This window comes from Alnus glutinosa, chromosome 1 (genome assembly GCF_958979055.1).
Source record: "Alnus glutinosa chromosome 1, dhAlnGlut1.1, whole genome shotgun sequence".
NCBI classification, from domain to species: domain Eukaryota; kingdom Viridiplantae; phylum Streptophyta; class Magnoliopsida; order Fagales; family Betulaceae; genus Alnus; species Alnus glutinosa.
Window position 1 is genome coordinate 15,809,041 of NC_084886.1, and position 20,759 is coordinate 15,829,799.

The following is a 20,759-nucleotide window of genomic DNA, read 5'->3' on the forward strand; positions in this document are numbered from 1 at the left end:
ATAACACAACAACATTATATCAGCTCAAAGTTAAACATTTATAACATTCTTGCAATCTCACTAAAACCTCAAAACTTAGTATATTTCCATAGTGAGTTAAATACCCACCTTATCCGCTTGAGGGGGAATTTTTTACGGTAAGCCTTGCAATGCACCACTGCATTTCACAATTCAATAACACATTAAACTAAATCAAAACACTCTCAATTCTAAACACCACATAGGTTCTTGGTTTGTCTCAAGAACCCAACATCGTGGCAACCCATATAATTTCTAGGGTTTACTTTTACTACCCATTAATTAATTAAACCAACACCTAGAAACACTCATAGGTTTACAATTAAAAGTCTCTAATTTATACTACTCATTAACATTAGAACCTAACCCATAAATATGCATTGTCCATGAAACCCATAGATAACTTAGGATTAATTAACACTCTAAATACAATTAATCCACCAATTAATAACCTAGTGTTTAAACACCTAAAAACCCCAAATTTAACTCAAATCATAAAATTTATGGTTTATGCACATACTTCAATAATTAATTAAATTGAAGTTTTAATTCTTTAATCCAACAACCCATGCCTTAAATAGTGTATAGGAATTCATTATACACAAAAGCCTCAAGTTAATTTTAGTCTAATACCTAAAAATTGACCTAACTTGGGCAAAAATTAGAGATTATAAATTTACCTCAAAATAATTGGTAGATTGGAAGTTCTAACGTTGATAAACGTTACCCAAAGCTCAACTTTGATGGAGGACTTTGGAACAACCCAAGCTCACACCTATAATTTACACATGACAAAGAGAGTAAGAAAGAGGGCTGAAAATTTCAGATTTTCAGCTTTGAAAAACTTGTTTCATCCTCCTAAATGAAAACCTTTAAGGTTTGCCTTTTAATGGTTATTGAAACTCACACCCATAGCCAAGCTTTTGACCAAGCGGAAGAGTAAAATGAGAGGGAGGGAGAGACACTTACGGTTTCTAGCTTGTTAAAAAGCCATCATAGGAATTGAAGACTGGATTGGAAGCCAATGTCAAGGCACCAATGTTGCCACACCACAACCAAGATGATGTACGTCAATAGAAATGTGAAGAATTTCGTTAAGAAGAATGTGAATCCATTATATTTTTAGAGTGAGGTAATAACTTCAAGTCCATGAAATATATAAAACAAATTAAATAGTGAAATCAAAGAGGGGGTGGGGGTTGGTAGTAGAATATTGTGCATAAAAGCAATGCCCTTCAATATGAAAACCAATAGGATACAACTTAGTAGTTCAATTCAACATCGATACCCACCGAATACACAAACATTTCCTTTCACAAACCAAAAGAAAGGAAAACCAAAACCAAATAACCGCACATCTCCCATTTTCTAATGGCATCATCAGAAAACATCATACGAAAACATAAATATTAATTAAGGGTCACAACACAAGTTCACAACTCATCTTAGTAGTAGCATTCAGTCACAAACTTCCACGTGGACCACGTTATTTAATTAGCAATACTTGTCCGAATAAAAGTGGCCACTTAATGCACTCCGTTGGCTGCACCATCAATGTGGCAGCACTTGAAACTGATATACGTCTCCATGATGCGGGGACAGTTGGGGCACTTCATGTTCTCTGGAATTCTCCCACTGGTATTTGGGATGTCAATGCGGCAGCATATGTGAGCAGTGTGGAGAACCTTGTTGTGGTACTCTTTGAATGTGAATTCGAAGCCCTTCTCGCGCACAAACTCCTTCCATTTGTCAAACTCCTCCACCACCTTCAAAATAGTTGTGCCGTGGCCACTGAGTACCACATTCGATCCTTTGCTCAACACAGCCCATCCGCTCTCATTCTTGTAGGAAAGTAGTTTCTGGATTTCTAGCGTCACAGAGTCGGCGTCGGTCTTCCTATGAGTCTTGGAAATGAACAAGCTTTCAATGCCGGTCCAGAATTTGCCGAGGATGCCGAGGTGGTCCTCTCCTTTGCTGCCCTTTCCAACGCTCACCAACTCAATGGAAATCCTTGCTTCCTTTATTGTTGCATCATTGGCAAGGGCGGTTGCTCTTTTGGTAAATTGTTGGATCCACTCGTTGTCCTTGCCCCCGTAAAAAAAGATGTACTTCTGATCTTTGATCTGATTCAACAACATATTTCAAACCTCAGTAACATATTTTTTTGGCAAAATGTGTTAGAAATAGATTTGTGAAGTGAATTTACCCAGTTATCAATATTTGGGTGAACGTTGGTAGCTATGGAGCCAATCCATTCCCTATCATTCGACAAAGTTTCTTCCACTACAGTGGTGAAAGGGAAGGCCTTGATTCCCCATACTCTGATCATGTGGATTGCATTCTCATGTTCCACCTTTCCTTGCGGGTTCAACACCACAACGGAGGGCTTGCCCTTGAAGTGCCACTTCTCCTTCACGAAACGGATGCCTGCTATTGGTGAAAAGCACTGCACCACGTACCATGGCATCTTCGACCGCAAGAACTCAAACTTCTTTTGCAGGTCATCGGTCCATTGGTCCACAATTGGGATCCATACAATCTTGTACTGATTATCCTTCCTTATTGAATCATAAATTGGCCTCAGGATTGAAATGTCTTCATCGGTTATGTCTAGGCCCGAAATGAACAGTAACACGTTCTTCCTTTTCAGTATATCAATGTTAACCTGTATATGTCATATTACACATTGTTCAGCCAAGGTATCAATACTTACTAACATGAGTAGTAAGATTCCTGGCCATGATATATATATATATATATCGTTTTTAGTCTAACATCAAGGTTAAAGACAATGTGCTTCTAAGTCGCTTTGTAACTTTAAAAAAGTGATTATATTATCACTTATGCATTTCCTTTTTCAGTGCTGAAAATATTCCTCCTTTCACTATTTGAAATGGGCCAAAGATCAGACAGACCCCTCAATGAAAAAAAAAAATTAATTAATTTATAAACAATATCTAATCAAATTAAACCATAACCCCTACAAAAAGTATAAGAGCATACATACCGGTTTTTTGGTAGAACCATCAACCAAGGGCTGCCCGTTGTCCTTGGAATAAATCAGTCCCTTAAATACCTCCATGATCTCCGTAGGGGTACGAAAAAGCTTCGTCAGCTTCCAGTAAGCCTCTGTCTCCTCTGCATTAAACCAATATCTCATCTCACCATTAGAGTAATCCAGTTTATCTTAATTAAGGCAATGAACTAATTGAATCTGCAAAATACATCCAAGGAAATTAACTTGCATTGTCCTTTCAAATTAATGTGCAAAATGAAGCTGACCTATTTGTTGCCTGCAAATTGTAATCTGCCTCTTGAGTTTGGTGAGGATGACGTTGAGTTTCTGAGAAAACTGGGAGAGTTCCTGCTTCTTGTCACTGAAAATCGTGCCATGTCCAAGTAGTGGCCAACCATGGTCAATTTTAACGCTTGTGAGATGGTAAATCAATTATTTCCTTATTTTTCTACTACCATGAATTAACAATAACAAGACGTAAGATAAACCTACTTAATTTCTAAAATACATAACTACCATCATTTTAGAAAACCAAATTAAGATTGTGATATATTAAGAGCATTTTGAGATTGCGTTAGAAAAATTTAAAAATGCTTTTAATACATGAATTTAGGGTTAACAATTTTTTAAATAAACTTGACACAGCATTATGGTTAAAGTTTGACATACGCGAGTCCTTTTTATGAAATTATAAATATATTTTTTAATATAATAAATACAAATTAAAACAAGTCAAACATGTTAAACAAATCGTGTTTGTGTCAAACATGCTGAGTTAAGCCAAATGGATTTGATATGTTTTGGTCTAATAAACAGGTCAAATGAGTTGTGTCCAGTTATTCGAAAGTCATATTTGAATTGAATCTTAACGGGTTCGTGGGTCGACCAGAACTCAACCCACCAACTCAAATTATTGCAAGTCATAAAAATGTCTCTTTAACAAATAAAATAAAATAAAATAAAATTTATTTTTTCAACTTTTTTAACTAAAAGGAGCTCTTAAATGCGTTTTTAGAAAAGTTTAAAAATAAGACATTTTTTTTTTCTTTCTAAAAATACTCTTCAAGTTTTTGTTTCTCAACGTAGTAAAAAACAGAAAGAAGAAAGAACTTACTCCTCGCTTGTAAGAGCATCAGTATCAAAGTGGCTATTTCAAATGTTTCACCAAATAATAGAGAAATATCTCAAAACCCCTCTTGTATCAAGCTCTCCATAGTTTCTCCAAAACAACACTTGTCAGAAACTCTCTCTAAATCTGTCGCCCAGCTATTCTCACGCCATTCTTATTATATCATTTTATTCATTTCTCCCGCTTCTTTCACTTTCCTCCCGCCTTCCACTTTCCGTGCATTTCTCTTTGGCACTGTGCGATTTCTTCACTGAGAGTGCGATTTCTTCTTCAGTGCTGTGCAATTTCAACGGAGACTCGAGCTCGCCCCTTCATCGGAGGTTCCTCATCGCAACTTCCAGATCTGTCTTTGCTTCGGTACTGCTCTCTCCCTCTCCCTCTCTCTCTCCGTTGCTTGGGTGCTTGGGGTTTAGTTCAAAGGGGTATGGGGCTATGAATGGGTTTAGTTCAAAGGGGTATGGGGCTTTCTTTTTATCCCCATTTGCAGCTTGATTCATTTAATTTTTGGATTGGATATGTTTTAAAATCTCTGGGGTTTGACGATCTAGAGCCATCATTGTTTGTGTCTTATGAGTTGTTGATGTTTCTTTGTATGGGTTTCTTAGATTAAGTTTTATTTGTCTGCTTTGAGTTGCCTCTGCTTTAAGTTTTATTTCCTGAATCTGAAATTTCAGCATATTTTGCTAGACTAGTCTCCCTGTCTGTGATGTTCATACCATTTCAACCATTTCAACCATCCATAACATGAGTATAGTATAAATTGGAGGATGACTTCAATGCACGGCCAAACGGAAGATTGTTCCTGATCCTCTATGCCCGATGTGTGGTCTGGAACCTGAGACGAGTGGTGATTTCTGATAGTTTTCTGAATATTTTTGAGTATCTGAGTAACAGGCTTTCTACTGAGATGTTAGAGCTGTTTGTAGTCATAGCTTATAAGCTTTGGCTCCGTCGGAATAGAGTTGTGTTTGATGATTTGGTGATGCATCCTTCCTGTTTGTTGAAAGGGGCCATAGAAATGCTGGAAGATTTTCGGCTTAGTCAGATACCCAGCTGGCTGTAGCGCTAGACTGCACAATGTGCTCCTGGATTGTCATTATCTTTTAGAGTCTTTTACCTCTTGGAGTGTAAATCACGTGCGTCGTGATGGAAACAAGGCTGCCCATAAGTTAGCAAAATTAGCTATTTCACTTTACAGTAATCATGTGTGGGTTAATGTTTGTCCTAAAGAGATTTGGACTACTATCTGTAATGACTCTGTTTCTTAATGGAAGTATTTCCTTTCAAAAAAAAAAAAAACTCTGCTTCATTGTGGGCATGCCGCATTCCTACAACCATGTGATTTGGGTTGATCTCATTGAAATGACTATTTTGTCAATAAGGCAGATGGTATTTGGTGTCACTGACATGGCTATATATATAGGCATTTCTACAAACATATATATGGTACTAGGTGGTATTTGGTGTTATTCACATGGCTATTTTGTGATTCGGGCATTTGTACATGTACACAGCTTGTATTCAGTTTTGACAATAATAACTTGTAGACATTACACAATATTTAACATAAAAAACAACAAACAATATTAGCCGGAAATAACATCAACTAACATAAACAATATTACACAAAATATATAGAGAAATACAAAACCCAACAGAATTATATAGAAATACAAATAACCCTTGCAATGAACATGCTTATTTCCATCAGCATTAACACAATTAGCATCAGCATATGTATTTTTTTTTTCTTTCTTTCTTATTTGGTAGAAACAATAGATATAATTATGTATTTTCCTACTACAGCTTGTGGGTTTCTTTCATATGCTCAGTCCGATTGTTCCAAATTCTGGTTATGCTTTTCTTTTTTATTTGTGTGTGTGTTAAACATGCTGTTCTGAATGCATCCTATTGTAGGCATTGGTTTGTGTAAAAACTTTAACAAGATTATTACTTAACTTTCTTTTTTGCAATTTTCAATATCTGGGTAGGCTATGGCCGAAAAGAAAATTATAGCGATATAATGTTTTAACTAAATTTTGGTGTATGGTTTGGATTAGGGGGCCGATTAGTGATGGATTCACAAACTCCTCAATCTGGTTACTACACTAATCTTATAACTGAAGATGAACTTGAGTTTGAATGCACAAATGAAATTAGTGAACAGCAACAGGCTTCGCCCGAAGTTGAGGTTGAACCTACTATTAAGAAATCGTGCCGGGGTAGCAACTTCACCATTATCGATGACAATTTGCTTGTGGAGGCATGGCTTTATGTTTCTATGGATGCCGTTCAAGGAAATCAACAAAAACATAAGATTTATTGGAAAAGAATTTGTGACTACTTTAACGAACACAAGACACATGGAGCCAACCGTAATCAGACATCTCTAATGAATCGATGGTCAACGATTCAACTTGCAGTAAATAAGTTTTGTGGCTTCTTAGCCCAAATTGAAAAGAGGTCACAAAGTGGCTTGACTGAGCAAGACAAGGTACGTTTTAATTATGGTCTTGAGTGTGTTAAGTAGTTGATACACTGTGCACTTATGACACATATACCGACACATTATCATGTTTAGGGTGCCTATTGAAGAGATTCTAATTATGTTGTATTTGCTAATAAATTTCAGATTGGCCAGGCAAGACTAATGTATTTAGATATTCAAAAATCACCCTTTCACTTTGAACATGCTTGGCTTATTTTGAGATTTCATCCAAAATGGGCGGCTCATATGGACAATGTAAAACTGAAGAAAAAAGAGGTTGTGATAAATCTAGGTGATGAGGAAGCTTCTCCCAAAGGTTTTGAAGTCGAGCGACCAATAGGCCGAAAAGCCGAAAAGGAGAAACGGAAGAGCAAAGAAAAATCGAATCCAAGTGTTATTGCGATACTAAGTGACATGAATGAAGACAAGAAGAAGAAAATAAAATTGTTGGAGGAAGCACGTGAGCAAGACAAAGCGATGTTTATTCTTAAGCAAGAAGAAGTGCGCCTTAAAGAGGATGAATTGCGTCTTAGAGAAAAAACGTTTCGGTTCGAAAAAGAGAGAGAGATAAAAGAATTTATGTTAATGGATGCAAGTCACTTGGATGAAGATGGCCAAGAGTATGTTCGCCGACGCAAAAAGGCAATCCTTGAAGGTCAAATTCACAATCCTTGAAGGTTGTAATGGCCCATGCTTTTAGTGTAGATGGCCAACAGTAATGGCCTATTTTGCTAGACTAGGACTTTTGATCAAGATTGTTTGAAAGTTATTAGTACTTTATTATTTAACTAGGATTATGCTTTAAGATGAATATCCATGACTAATCTGGAACCACTTTGGAAGCATTTCCTTGTGAAGTAATAACTTGGATTTAGGCTTCATCCATCAATTTGGTGTCCGACTCCTCTAGCCATTTTCACATATATTACTCTATAGGATGGCCTAAATTTTCATGCTTCCAGATGCAACCCCAATAACTGAGCTGCAAACTAGTCATCACAAACTCCATAGCTAGAGAGAGTAGACTGGACCAAACTCCATTAATGCAATTGATGGAACAATTCAATGTAAAATATAGCTCATTCATTAATGCATGTGAAAAATAACCAGAATTGGTGCAATCTTACATATGCTATAATCTGGAACAAGATTCACGTTAAGTTTCTGTGGATTTATTCATTACAACATATAATACCACAAAAAAAAAAAAAAAAAAAAAACATAACATAACATAACATGTTAATATTAATAACTAGTAAAATAATATTCATTACAGCACATCTTTAGTCATTACAACATATAATACCACAAAAAAAAAAAAAAAACAAAACATAACATAACATAACATGTTAATATTAATAACTAGTACAAAATATCCATGACTAATATGTAGTTCTTATGCCTCACTATGTAGTTGCCATAAGTGCTCAACAAGATCCAACTGGAGTTGAGAATGAGTTTCCCTGTCTCTAATGGAATGATGGCGTTGAATGAACTCATTAAAATCATTTGTAGCCCCAAGTGTCACTGGTTCAAGTGGTTCATTGAGTTGTTCATACTCAAAGTCTTCTTCTCCATTATTAGTTCGCTCATCTTCAACGATCATATTATGTAGAATTACACATGCCATCATTATGTCTTTAAGTGTTTCAAGTTTCCAAAATCGTGCAGGTCCACGTACTATTGCAAATCGTGCTTGAAGTACTCCAAACGCCCGCTCTACATCTTTCCTCGCCGACTCTTGGGCTGTAGCAAAGTGTTTTCTCTTATTTCCTTGTGGAGATGAAATTGTTTTTACAAATGTTGCCCACTGTGGATATATGCCATCAGCAAGGTAGTATCCCATATTATAGTTATGACCATTAACAGTGTAGTTAACAGGAGGAGTACGTCCTTGAGCGAGATCAGAAAATATAAATGACCTTTACAGCACGTTTATATCATTATGAGACCCAGGTAAACCAAAAAAAGCGTGCCATATCCAAAGATCATATGAAGCCACTGCTTCCAAAATAATAGTTGGTTCGTGAAAATGACCAGAATACATACCTTGCCATGAAGCTGGACAATTTTTCCATTTCCAGTGCATGCAATCAATGCTCCCTAACATGCCTGGAAATCCACGGTTTTTGCCTTCCGCTAACAATCTAGCGATGTCTTCATTGTTGGGTGACCTTAAGTATTTTTCTGAAAAAATTGAAATCACTGCTTGAACAAACCTTTTAAGACTCTTAAGGACAGTGGCTTCTCCAATCTTCAAGTATTCATCCATAAAGTCAGCTGTAACACCATATGCAAGCATCCTAAGTGCGGCTGTAATTTTCTGAATGGAAGTAAATCCAAGCTTTTGGGCACCATCTCTTCTTTGGACAAAATACGGATCATGGGCTTCAACCGCAAATTGAATACGGCAAAAAAGATCACGACTCATTCGAAATCTCCTTCGAAAATATTTGTGAGGATATATTGGTGGTTCAGCAAAATAGTCACGAAAAAGATCTGCCCCGGCTTGTAAGCGATCACGCCGGATGAATGTGCGACGTTTTTTAGAACGACCATGTGGTGCTGATATTTCTTCTTCCATTGCAAGATTTGCAATTATCTCTAACTCTTCATCAGAGTCTGACTCCATAAGAATCATTTTGTAAAAGGAAGAACGAGCCATAACAAGAAAACAAAGATTGAGAGTCAATGTGAGTTTTGCTGAGTTCTTTAGGAGAGTTGAGTTGAAGAACACTTTGAGTTTTGGTGAGTTTAATTTGTTGTGTTTAAATTCAAGACTTCGACTGGTTTTCTCTGATACATATTTGTCTTGTCTCATTTATTATCAATAAATTTCTCTTTAATCTTTGTTGGCTCCGCAGGTTGTTGAAGAGTTTAAATTTACTGGTTGATGGTTTAATTGGCGTGTCATGACTGGTAGTTGGCATGTTTGGCTTTAAACATTAATGTTGAGTGGCAAAAACAAAAGAAAAAAAAAATGCTGGGCGTTGGCCTGTTTGGCTTTAAACATTAATGTCGTGTGGAAAAAAAAATTAAAAAAAAAAAAACAATGATGGACGTTGGCATGTCTGGCTCTAAACATTAATGTTGAGTGGCAAAAAAATAATAAAAAAAAAAGAAAAGAAAAAGAAAAGGAAGCATTGCTGGACGTTGGCTCTGAAGGTTGAAGAATTTAAACTTATTGGTTGATGGTGTAATTGAAGTGGCATGGTTGGTAGTTGGCATGTCTGGTAGTTGGCATGTTTGCCTTTAAACATTAATGTTGTGTGGCAAAAAAAAAAATTTTAAAAAAAAAAAAAATGCTGGACGTTGTTGACTCTAAACATTAATGTTGAGTGGCAAAATAATAAAAATAATAATAATAAAAAAAAAAAAAAGAAGCAATGCTGGACGTTGATGGTTTAATTAAAGTGGGTGGATATATGGTTTAATGAAAGTGGTGTGGTGGTAGTTGGTTTCAATTTAAACATTAATGTTGAGTGGCAAAAAAAAAAAAAAATATGCTGGACGTTGGATGAATAGAGTTGGCTAGTTGTTAGTGCAATTTTGATGTTCATGAAAATAGTTAGTTAAAGTAGTTATTCTCATAACCAATAAAAAATAATATATAGTTAAAATAGAGAAATATTTGGAGAGTTTGATGTAGGAGCTACTTTAAAAGTGATGGATAAAATAAGAAAAGTAGATTGTTTGGCTTAAATTTGGAGAAAAATTTGGAGAGCTTGATAATGATGCTCTGAGGCAACAGAGCTGAGTGGTGCTCGCAACAACAGTCACAATAGCCCAGAAAACATCAACTGGGATATGGTCCATGCCGGTTGACAGTGCTGGGACATCCTTTGTGTCATAATTCGACAGCTTCTCCAGCTCAAAGATGCATTCAATCACTTCTAGAGTGGATTTGATGACAGTGTTAAGCTCAATGAGTGCCTGCCTGTGTTTCTGCAGGGTTGGGCGCTTTAAGAGGACGGATACCCTCCTCAGGGTTCCCACAGATTTGGCGAGTTGGTCCGTTGACTGGCTTTGGGCAAGCAGCCAGAACTCGCCATAGTCCAAAGCAAAAGCCGCAAGAGTCAGCACTGCTTTTGTATCCCAAGAGTAGTTTGATAACTTGTTGAGTATTGACAGTGTTGTTTTGTAAGCAGTTGCCTCTCCTGGAGCCTTGCATTGCATCTGATATTACATATTTTATTTTTTAATATTATTGACATTTTTTATAATATTAATTAAATAGAAACCAAAAGGTGCTAGTTTTAATTTTCGAAAAAAAAAAAAAAGATCATGCTTTATTATTACCTCACAGGAAATGCTCTTCAGCGTACACAAGGGTGGGCTAAAACCTGCTTTGGGGGTCTTCTCCTCCAAGTGTTCCACTGTTGCTGGGGTACCCTGCAGTGAGTCACGAGTAATTAGCAAACTAAAAATTACTCCATGTCATGATCTACATTTCCTAATCTTGAATAAATGCGCAAATATCTGTTTTTGTCTCTATAACCTTACCAATTAACTAGATTAAATTCTGCTTTCGTTATGGATCAAAAATAACAAGTACTTTTTATCTTCAAAAGATCAAGAAATGTGGAACCATACCAGCACAACATTATCAACGATCTGGGTGGCACGCTTAAGGATGTTCTCGACGACGATGAAAAGAGATTCAACATCAAACTTTTCATCATTGTGGACGTGGGTAGCATAGATTTGATTCATGATCTCGACGTCCGACAAGGCGAACAAGCTCAGGTCACCCTTCTTGGGTTGCTGTGAAGAAGCTAACACCACATTGCTAGCCATGTTTGTGTTACACACACACACAAAGAAAAAGAGAAGGGTTTGAAGCTCTTTGGGTTTAGGGCAGATTAAAGAAGGTTTATGTTGCTGCAACCTGCTGGGGTTGTCCCCTTATATAGCCACAAGAGCGGTAAATGGTAGATTGGTAATAAGGATGAGAAGCCAAGACTCGGGTAAAGTATTCTTTCTGGTCCACATTCACCACTCTGTACGTATGTGTACATTATACGCGTGGTCCATCTCGTAAGATTACAAGATATCTTTGTGGATAAGGTTGCATAACGATTTTAAGCACGTGTTATCTAACCCTTGCCCTTTTTTGGTCTTTTTTGTCTTTTTATGCAGAGTTTTTTCAGAAGTGTTCAGATAATGGAACCCCCTTTGATCCAAATCACTGAATGACAGCCATATCCATTCTAGCTATTCAAAAATCTCACTTTTTTATTTTACCTTTTTTATTTTACTTACGTACTCATTCTTTAATAAAAGCTTTAACAAAAATATATATTTCACTCTCTACTTTTTTTTAAATATTATTTTTTTAATCTTTTAGTTATTATTATTTTTTCACTTCACTCTTCAACTCTCTCTCACTTCTTCCTCTGATTTCTTTCCCTTTAATCCAAATCACTGAAATTAAGACAGTATACTCTATTTTTTGAAAAAAATATATCTGATTTGATTCATGAATGACAAAAACCACCAAGAGCATCAAAGCTCTACATAGATAGAGTAGAAATCTCTGAAAATACAACCTCCCTAATACACTCTGAAAGAATCTGGCTTTCATGCGGTAGTTTTAATACAACCTCCCTAATACACTTTGAAAGAATCTGACTTCCATGCGATAGTTTAAAACTACCGCATGAGTGCTGTAGTGGAAAACGATACTGTTTTTCTACAAAACGGTACCGTTTTCCACTTAAAAAAATTTGTAAATTTTTTAATAAATTTAAAAATGATAAAAATAATAATAATTAAAAACAAAAAAAAATTAAAATCAAAAAAACCTTAAGGGGTGGCTGGCGTTGCCCAAGGGGGTGGCCGGCCACCCCCAAAAGGCCAAAAAACTAAACAAAAAAAAAAGGTTAGGGGTTTGGGGGGTGGCCGGACCACCTCCAAGGGCCTAGGGGTGGTTTCAACCACCCTATACGGCCGATCTGGGGGTGGCTCAAGGCCTTTGAGGGTGATCCGGCCACCCCCAAAACCCAAACTTTTTTTTTTTTTTTTTTTTTGGTTTCTAGGCCTTTTAAGGGTGGCCGGACCACCCCAGACGGTGTGTGAATAGACGTATGTTAGTGACGTGTATATATACGAGATTATGCTGTCAATACGAAACAAAGGAATCCTATGCCTTGAATGCCAATTTAAGGGAAAGAAATGATGAATATGCATCATTTCTATACATTTTCATACAATTAAGTTTTAAATTTGTTTATACAATTTTTAGTATGGTGTGAACATAGCATGTCCTTCTAAATTTTTCAAACCTTTTTAAGAATTTGGCAAAACAGTCAAAGTTAGGAGACTTGATGCTTAAGGTAGTTTATGAGAGAAACGATTTGCTAATTCTCAAAAGTTCAGTTTGCTTTTATACCTAGAGTATCGGCTTATTTATAGGCTAAATGATAAGCACCCTTCTTACTGTTGTTTCTTGTTCTTTGGCCTAGGGGCATCGTTAGAATTTGGCTTAGACTCAGACTTTTCTATCCTCCAATCTAGGATTCTTTCTTTATTAATCTTCAAGTGACATCTTTGGCGGCAAATCCGAAGTTAGTTTCAATTCCGAATTTTTCGAAATTGAATGTGATCCCACGAAATCGGGGTTGCAACTCCTTTAATTGGTGTTGATAACTGAGTCCCCGATATATGCTTGCTTCGGGCCTTGGCTAACTAAGTTGACTTTCGATCCCAGTTTGCTTGCATTTTCGGGACTCAATGATAAAAATATATATATATATATATATATATATATATATATATATATATATATATATATATATATATATATATCATTGAATTTGATGGATTTAATATGAGTCCATAAATCCAATCGTGAATTTAAAAATGCATGAGTATGTAAAAGATTATTAATTTAGAGGGTGGTGTTTTTTGTTTTTTATTGAAAATTTTTTTTAGTATAATATAAAAGTTCAAATAATTTTAAGTATTTTTGTGTTTATATTTATTTGTTAATATTTTGGTTTAAAAATAAGAAAAAAAAAAAAAAAAAACAACATCCCAAAAAACGTTGTCATCAATGCCAAATGCAGTATGTAAAGAATGGAAACAAACTTTACGGAAAGTTTGAGTAAAGTAGACGGGTTTGGTCGGGCTATGGTTCACATGTTGCACGTTTTCTTTTTGTCTTTGAATTTAAAAGGGTGAAAAACATCACATATTTTTGTACATGTGGCACATTCTTATGCCGTGATTGTAAGAACATTAAGAAAAATCCACCGTGACTTTTTCTTTGGCTAAGAAAATTCGACAGATGTCAATTCTTCTTTTGTCTACAATCTAAAATCCAAGAACGTCTGAACATGCGTAGGGTTATATATAATGTGGATTTTATTAGAGCTAACGGCTTATCTAAATTTCTTTTTTATTTTATCAAAATAATAAAGTTTAAAATATTTTAATTAAAAATTCATCTCTACCAATATATATATATATATATATATATATAAAATTCTCATCTCTAGCAGAATAATCACTTCCCTATTCTCGATCATCACCACTACAATATCATCGAAAAACCATCACAAGAAACCAAATAATAATCATAAATCACATGATTTAAGAGATACGAGTCATTTTTTAGGATTGAAAAAGCTATGAGCCAAATATCACTCCAAACTGTAAAGCTCTGCCAAAAAAAAAAAAGGGTTATGTTTTGCTTGATGAAATAAACCAGCAGTATATTGACTTTACATACAAAAGATGAACCCTCCTCCATTTTCTTTTACAGTACATTGTGTATTTTTTTTCAAACATTTTTTTTTTTTTTCATATGCATATTTTTCTTGCGATCATATTTTATAATGGTCATTTCGTTAAAACAGTTGTTTTTCTAACACAATAATTTTTTTAACGGTCAATTTTCTAACTATCATTAAAGTTCATTACAATTCTGCACCTTACTGTAAATAGAATTGCTAATTCTTGAACTGTTTATGTTGTAGTAACCAAGTTCGATTAAAACTAATATCATTAATGAAATTGGAAAAAGCTATAAATGCCAATAAGATTTTTTTTTTTTTGGTGAAGAAGTAAAAAAAAAAAAATTACTAATTAATTATAATCATAAGCAATTGTTAAAAAAAAAAATGCATTTGTCAAGTTACACTACTCACAAATTCAAGACAAATCTATTTTGCATTTTAAGTAGAAAATGAGATGAAAAACTTTTTTATGATTTTGCGTAGCTATTCTAGCTAATCGTGAGTCGTGAGAGATACATAATTCATTGGAAATGCTCTTAATTGATATAATCATTAAGATTGTAAAGAAGTTGGTCCCATTTGGCAACCACTTCTTATATTTGAGGAAATATTGTTTTATTTTTTTTTTAGTGGGAGTAAGAAATAAGTGATGTGATATAAAGTAAAAATAAGTTGTATGAAAAAGTTAAAAAAAAATTATATTGCATGTAATGAATGTTTTTTATTTAAATAGTAATAAAAAATTGTTGACATGGTATAAAAATTTTATATTTTAGTTCTTTATTCCGGAAATGATACTAAAATCAGCCGCAAGTGCATTAGAGGTGATATGCGTCTCTCTGCAAGATCTGTTTACTGTAATTTACTTCATTTTAGTAATTGCACTTTAGTTGTTTAGTAGTTATGCTTTTGGCTGTCAAGAATCATATGATGCTGAATATTCATAAATGTATAAGATTCTCTAGTCACTATGATTTGCAATAAGAATTGTCAGAAGAGAATTAGGGTGCCTAAGAATGACTAATCTAATCATGTGTACCCCGATTGGTTCAAGTCTGACAATCCAAAACCATTTCATAAGTTTGAATAAAATTTTGGTGTATTTATTATTTAGTATTTAACATTGAATATTGAATGACCAAATATTAAATTAAAAAAAAAAAAAAAAAAAAAAAAAAAAAAAAAAAAAAAAAAATTTTAAACAATATATGAAAATTGGTTAACTAGATAATTGGTAGTCGATAAAAATCGCAACGACTAGACCGTTTGCAGTTGCAGATATTGAAATGAGAATAACTAGATACTCTGGTTGCGGTGCAGTTATGACCAAATAATTGCAACTGCAACCGATTGTACACTCCTAATTATTATTATATGAAAACTTAAATAAATCAAGGTTTTACTTATTACACAATTCACAATTATTGGTTATAGAGGATCATTGTGTCATTAAGTAATCAAAGATTTAGATTACCCATAAAAAAATAAAATAAAATGTAAATGTAGTAAGATATGACTTTGAGATAATAGTGAAAAAAAAATCTAACATAATCTAAAGATCTTAAACTTATCAAATTCAATACGACCAAAGCATTTACTAATTAGTATCACAATAACTGAAATCCTTACACTATATACCTTAATAATAAAGAAGATCCCAACTAAATATCAAAATTCAAAATTTACAACATCACTTAGAAAAATACTAATTACTATGAGCAGCCGACATAATCTTGCAAAAAGTTCTCAAGCATGAATTAGATTGTTATCAACAAGCCAAACGACATTCTTGGTGCTTGGTGAAGTGACTTATTGGGCTGTGGCCAAGATTTAGGGGGGTGTTTGCTTTGTTTCAATGTTTTTTGTTTTTGTTTTTTTTCTCCATTCAATCACTTCGAATTTGACTTGAACTCTGCAAGTCGGTATTTAGGTAAACGACACGAATCACCTGTAATACTTTTTAAACTCAAGAAATTTGTTTGATTTAGGCCCTTACCACGTATTAAAAAAAAGAAAAAAAAAAAAAAAGAAAAAAAGGAAGCATTTAGTACCTTTAATTTAAGTAGATGGGTTTGGTCGGTTAGTTCACGTGTTACACGTTTTATTTTATTTTTTTCTTTAAATTTATAAGGGTGAAAAATATCACAGATTTTTGTAAGTGTAGCACGTTCTTATGCCTTGCTTGTGAAAGCATTAAATTGACGTATGGGATTGTAGGTAAAGTGGGTAATAAAATATTGGGGACACATGGTCCATGGCTATCCCTGCTGTATGTGGACTTAATGATTATTATAACAACAATAATCACCTTTATTTGGGGCCAAAAATTTTCAGGATGAGCACAGATATTTAAGCAGAAACGTGACAACTTTGACGTTTCGTCATTATTGTTGTGACATAATTCATCTTCTCTAGCACTAGTTTTTGTTCACATTATTTCATATAACACCATAATTTCATATATATATAAAGACAAGTTTTGTACGTCGTTTACATAAATAATTTATTTATAGAGGTAGAATGTGGACAATTATTCAACTACACAACTATTGTACTATCACGCGCGTGCGCGTTAAAAACCCCAAGTCTTCACTCTTTAGTCTTTACGGAGGATGTACATAAGTCGATCGGTAGAAAAGTTGATCGTAAATGGTATAGCCGTATAGCCGTATAGCCCGTATAGAGCTGTTCCCTCGAGTCACGACAATGGCCACCTGCACGCGAGCCCGTGACCACCCAAATCGATGCCTTTTTTTTTTGGCCAAAAAGAGAAAAAAAAGGAATTTGGCAGTTGGCAGTTGGCAGTTGTCAGGGTCTATTTACAGTCTGAAAAGTAGATCCTTTAAGCTAAGAAATATGTGGACCAGCTTCAATGGTCTGAACGGATAGAAAAAAAGAGAGGAGAGTACTGTACAGTCCTTGACGAAATCAGCTGGTTAAAAAAAAAAAAGCTTTATATATTTATTTATAATCCCCCTCTCCTCCTCTCTCCTCCTGCTTTATATATTTATTTATAATCTCCCTTCCCTCCTCTCCCATTTTCTTATTGAAGAATTATATTTTTGAGTGTGAATAAAAAGTAATTAATGTGATATAAAGTAAAAAGAACTTATATGAAAAAGTAGAAAAATTTTGAATTGTAGTAAATTTTTTTATTTAAATAATAATAAAAAATTATTGATGTGATATAAAAAGTAAAAAAAAGTTAAGAATATTTTGAGTTGATGTTTTTTGAAAAAAGTAAAATTAAGGGAAAGGGGGAGGGAAGGGGGGGTCATTAAACGGGGCCAAAAGAGTGAGAATCCTTTACCTTCAACATTTACAGTACGGTAAAAAATAAAGTTGATTGTATGATGAAGCTTGGGATATCAATTGTCAGTGTTTTGATGGATTGATGGCATGGGTTAGTTGTGTGCGTCTCCTAATTTTTTTTTTTTTTAATGTTTTAATTGTTTTTTAATTTCTAAATAATAATTAAAAAAAAAAGACATATAAGACACATGTCAATTGTTTGGCTTAACGTGAACTAAAAAAAAGTGCTAAAAACCTTTTTAGTCTATGAATATAGAAATTTTATTTTTTATTTTATGAGTTTCAAATTGCATCACAGATAATACCTCAGTTTTGAGAAATGAACGAATTAGTACTTCGATTAACTTTTCCATCCAAAGACTAACGGCCCGCCCCGTCATTGACTCTTAGCACCACTAGGAAGTCGATACTTGTCCAATCAACACGTTAGCATCCACTTAATTTCCAAATCACCCAATTACCTCTACATCACACACCCACGTCATTTGTTTATTTTGGGGGGAAAATATTTTCTGCAATTTAAGAAATTGAAACTCAAATATTCAAATATTTCAAACAAAAAATTGAAAGTAAAAGAGAATCATCATTCATTTCAAAAATAAATTAAAAAGAAATTGCCGAAGAGAAGACGACGAAAGAACCCTAATCCCTAAACTCCCTCCCTAACTCTCTCCCATCATATAAGAAAGAGGATTTCGCTTATCAAATCGGCTCATTCCGACCAACAACATTCAAAAGTATATTTTGCCCATTTTTATTTTTTAGAGGATTTATTAGAAGTTTGTTTTGTGCTATTTATATGGGTTGTGTATTGTGATTGTCGGTTGAATTTTTGTTTTGGTTTTTGGAAAAAATGCTTGTCGGTTGTTGGGCACAGTGATGAGGTTATAAAAACCGAAACTTTCGGTTGTTATGGGTGGTATAAAGTTGGGTAGGACCTGACCATCATCACATTGTTTTTGTTGTTTGTTGGGTAAAGAAAACCAACAACTAATTTGGTTGGGTCGTTGTCCAGCACATTGCATTTTGGAGCGTATTACTTTATTGTATGTCTTTGTCTTTATCTGTTTACTGTGTTTGTGGTTGCACATTCAGAGAGAGGGTCCCAACTGATCGGGTAGTGGTGAATAATTCCATGCGTGTTGCATAAGAAAAATGGGCAAAATGGAACAATAAAGTACAAAAAACACCTTTATTAAATTAGTTTCGCCATGCAACTAAGTGTCAAAACATGATAAAGGATCTAATCCATAATATGTTCACCAACTGTGCACATCAAAACATGCTTAACTTGGTAAAAACTAAAAATACACATTAATAGAACAATAAATTGGAAAAGATTACATAACTTGAGATACCGGTAGACAATGAATAAAATGCACAAAGAAGAGATTGAGAACATTATGGATTGGTTTGAACCCCAATGTTGAATTTGTAACCACTTCAAAGAGTTACGATGTAAATAAGGAGAATTCCCACAATCTTTACAGCAATTATGGCCTTGAATACAGTGAGGTTTATCCAACTTCAAAGATAGAGTCTCATTGATTATCCTTTTGCATTTTCATGTGGAGCTTGGTACTGCTAGTTTGCATTGGATAAAATATGTTGTGATGCTTGTTTCAGATGACAAAAAACCAAAATCACAATTGAAATGCATTGTATTATTGTTTTCTTTTCTTTTGCTTTTTTTTTTTTTTTTTTGGTACTTTAGAGGAAATTCTTAAACTGTGAATATTCATCAGAATGATCATGTATAGTTCCTATGTGACAATCTTATGTGATAATCTATAGTTCCTATAAGTAATGAGAGACAACAGGTTAAACCTAAAACACATCAGGAATTGATAAAACTGGCAACCTATTAAGTAACCAATATTTGTGATTGAAAACGATGATCGTAGTGGCAGGATTTTTTTCTTTTTCTTATTTCTTAACAGAATTCCTTTTCTTTTTGTGTATATTGTACTTGCAAAAGTCTACCTGTTATCATAGGTTCCCAAAAAGTTATTTTACTCTTTGGCTTGAAAAGAAAAGAAAAAAAGAAAAGAAAAGAAAGAAACAAAGAAAGTGACAAAGAAAATACCAAATAAACAAAAGTGGTATGTGCTAGTGTATGCACTCATATGCCTTCTAATTTAGGAAAATATCACTCTGTATTGATTAAATAGTTATATAACTCAAGTGTGCAACAACTCAATTGTTTCAGATGTTGTTTTATATCATATAATAATGGCATAATATGGTACTTAAATCACGTATATTTGTAACCTTAATCACATTATGCAGTAACTTAGGATTCAAATCCCCTGCAATACCTTAGAGGTGCAACTCTTAGAACCTGACTAATGACTTACCTGACTATAGCTAATGTCACAACCTTTCTTCCTTACTTAGTTGTACTAATTAATTAAGTCTCGAGATTAATTCTCGACACTTATGGTCTGCCATTCAGTTTTGGATAATAAGAATGTTCACAACTAATTTTTCCTAGACATACTCCTGCAATTCATTACCATAATATTGGTTTGTTAGAGGGTTCTACCTAAACATACTCCTAGATGATTGATACAACCTTACCCCCATGATCATATCATGTCCCATTCCTTTTGTTAGAGGGCCCTACTTGTTTTTTACATTTTACATACTTTTTTTGCCCATCTCTTTGGTAGTTAATTTTATAGTTTTTATTACTAGAGTTTGACGATTATTTTTTGTTTAATTCACAAGGTACAGAATATGTCAGATTCAACACTTGAGCCTACTTGTTTACCATCATGGGTCACTATCTGGACACAAGATGACCTATCTTGGCAGAGACATTCTGGCAATAGTCGGTATAGATACATCCCAATTCAATTTTGAAGATTTGACCAACATTTTTGTGACGTCCCACATCGCCTGGGAATGAGGATGTGCTTATATGTATAAATGCACCCTATATGACACAACGCGTTTTAAAGCCGTGATGGCAATGAACCTATCAGAACTCCGCAGTTAAGCGAGCCGCTGCGAGAGCAATCCCAAGATGGGTGACCTCCTGAGAAGTTCTGTTTG

The 20,759-nt window shown here is 34.4% G+C and overlaps 1 protein-coding gene across 1 annotated transcript; it reads right to left on the reverse strand.

The window, feature by feature from the left end:
- Nucleotides 1-1,194: 1,194 nt before the first annotated feature.
- LOC133874531 (protein SIEVE ELEMENT OCCLUSION B-like) lies at nt 1,195-11,532 on the reverse strand. Its single transcript, XM_062312377.1, has 8 exons — nt 11,245-11,532; nt 10,951-11,043; nt 10,390-10,827; nt 4,853-4,860; nt 3,301-3,395; nt 3,026-3,156; nt 2,225-2,683; nt 1,195-2,141 (listed from the first exon to the last, which is right to left on the reverse strand). The coding sequence occupies exons 1-8, from the start codon at nt 11,446-11,448 to the stop codon at nt 1,545-1,547; spliced, it is 2,025 nt and encodes a 674-aa protein (XP_062168361.1). The 5' UTR covers nt 11,449-11,532; the 3' UTR covers nt 1,195-1,544.
- Nucleotides 11,533-20,759: the final 9,227 nt, after the last annotated feature.

Bases quoted from the DNA above. Each gene is read 5' to 3' on its own strand.
- LOC133874531 (XM_062312377.1), bottom strand. From the start codon at position 11,448: ATGGCTAGCAATGTGGTGTTAGCTTCTTCACAGCAACCCAAGAAGGGT. The intron at 11,044-11,244 runs GTATGGTTCCAC...GACTCACTGCAG, and splicing joins TCGTTGATAATGTTGTGCTG to GGTACCCCAGCAACAGTGGA. The intron at 3,157-3,300 runs GTCAGCTTCATT...GGTTTAATGCAG, and splicing joins AATTTGCAGGCAACAAATAG to AGGAGACAGAGGCTTACTGG.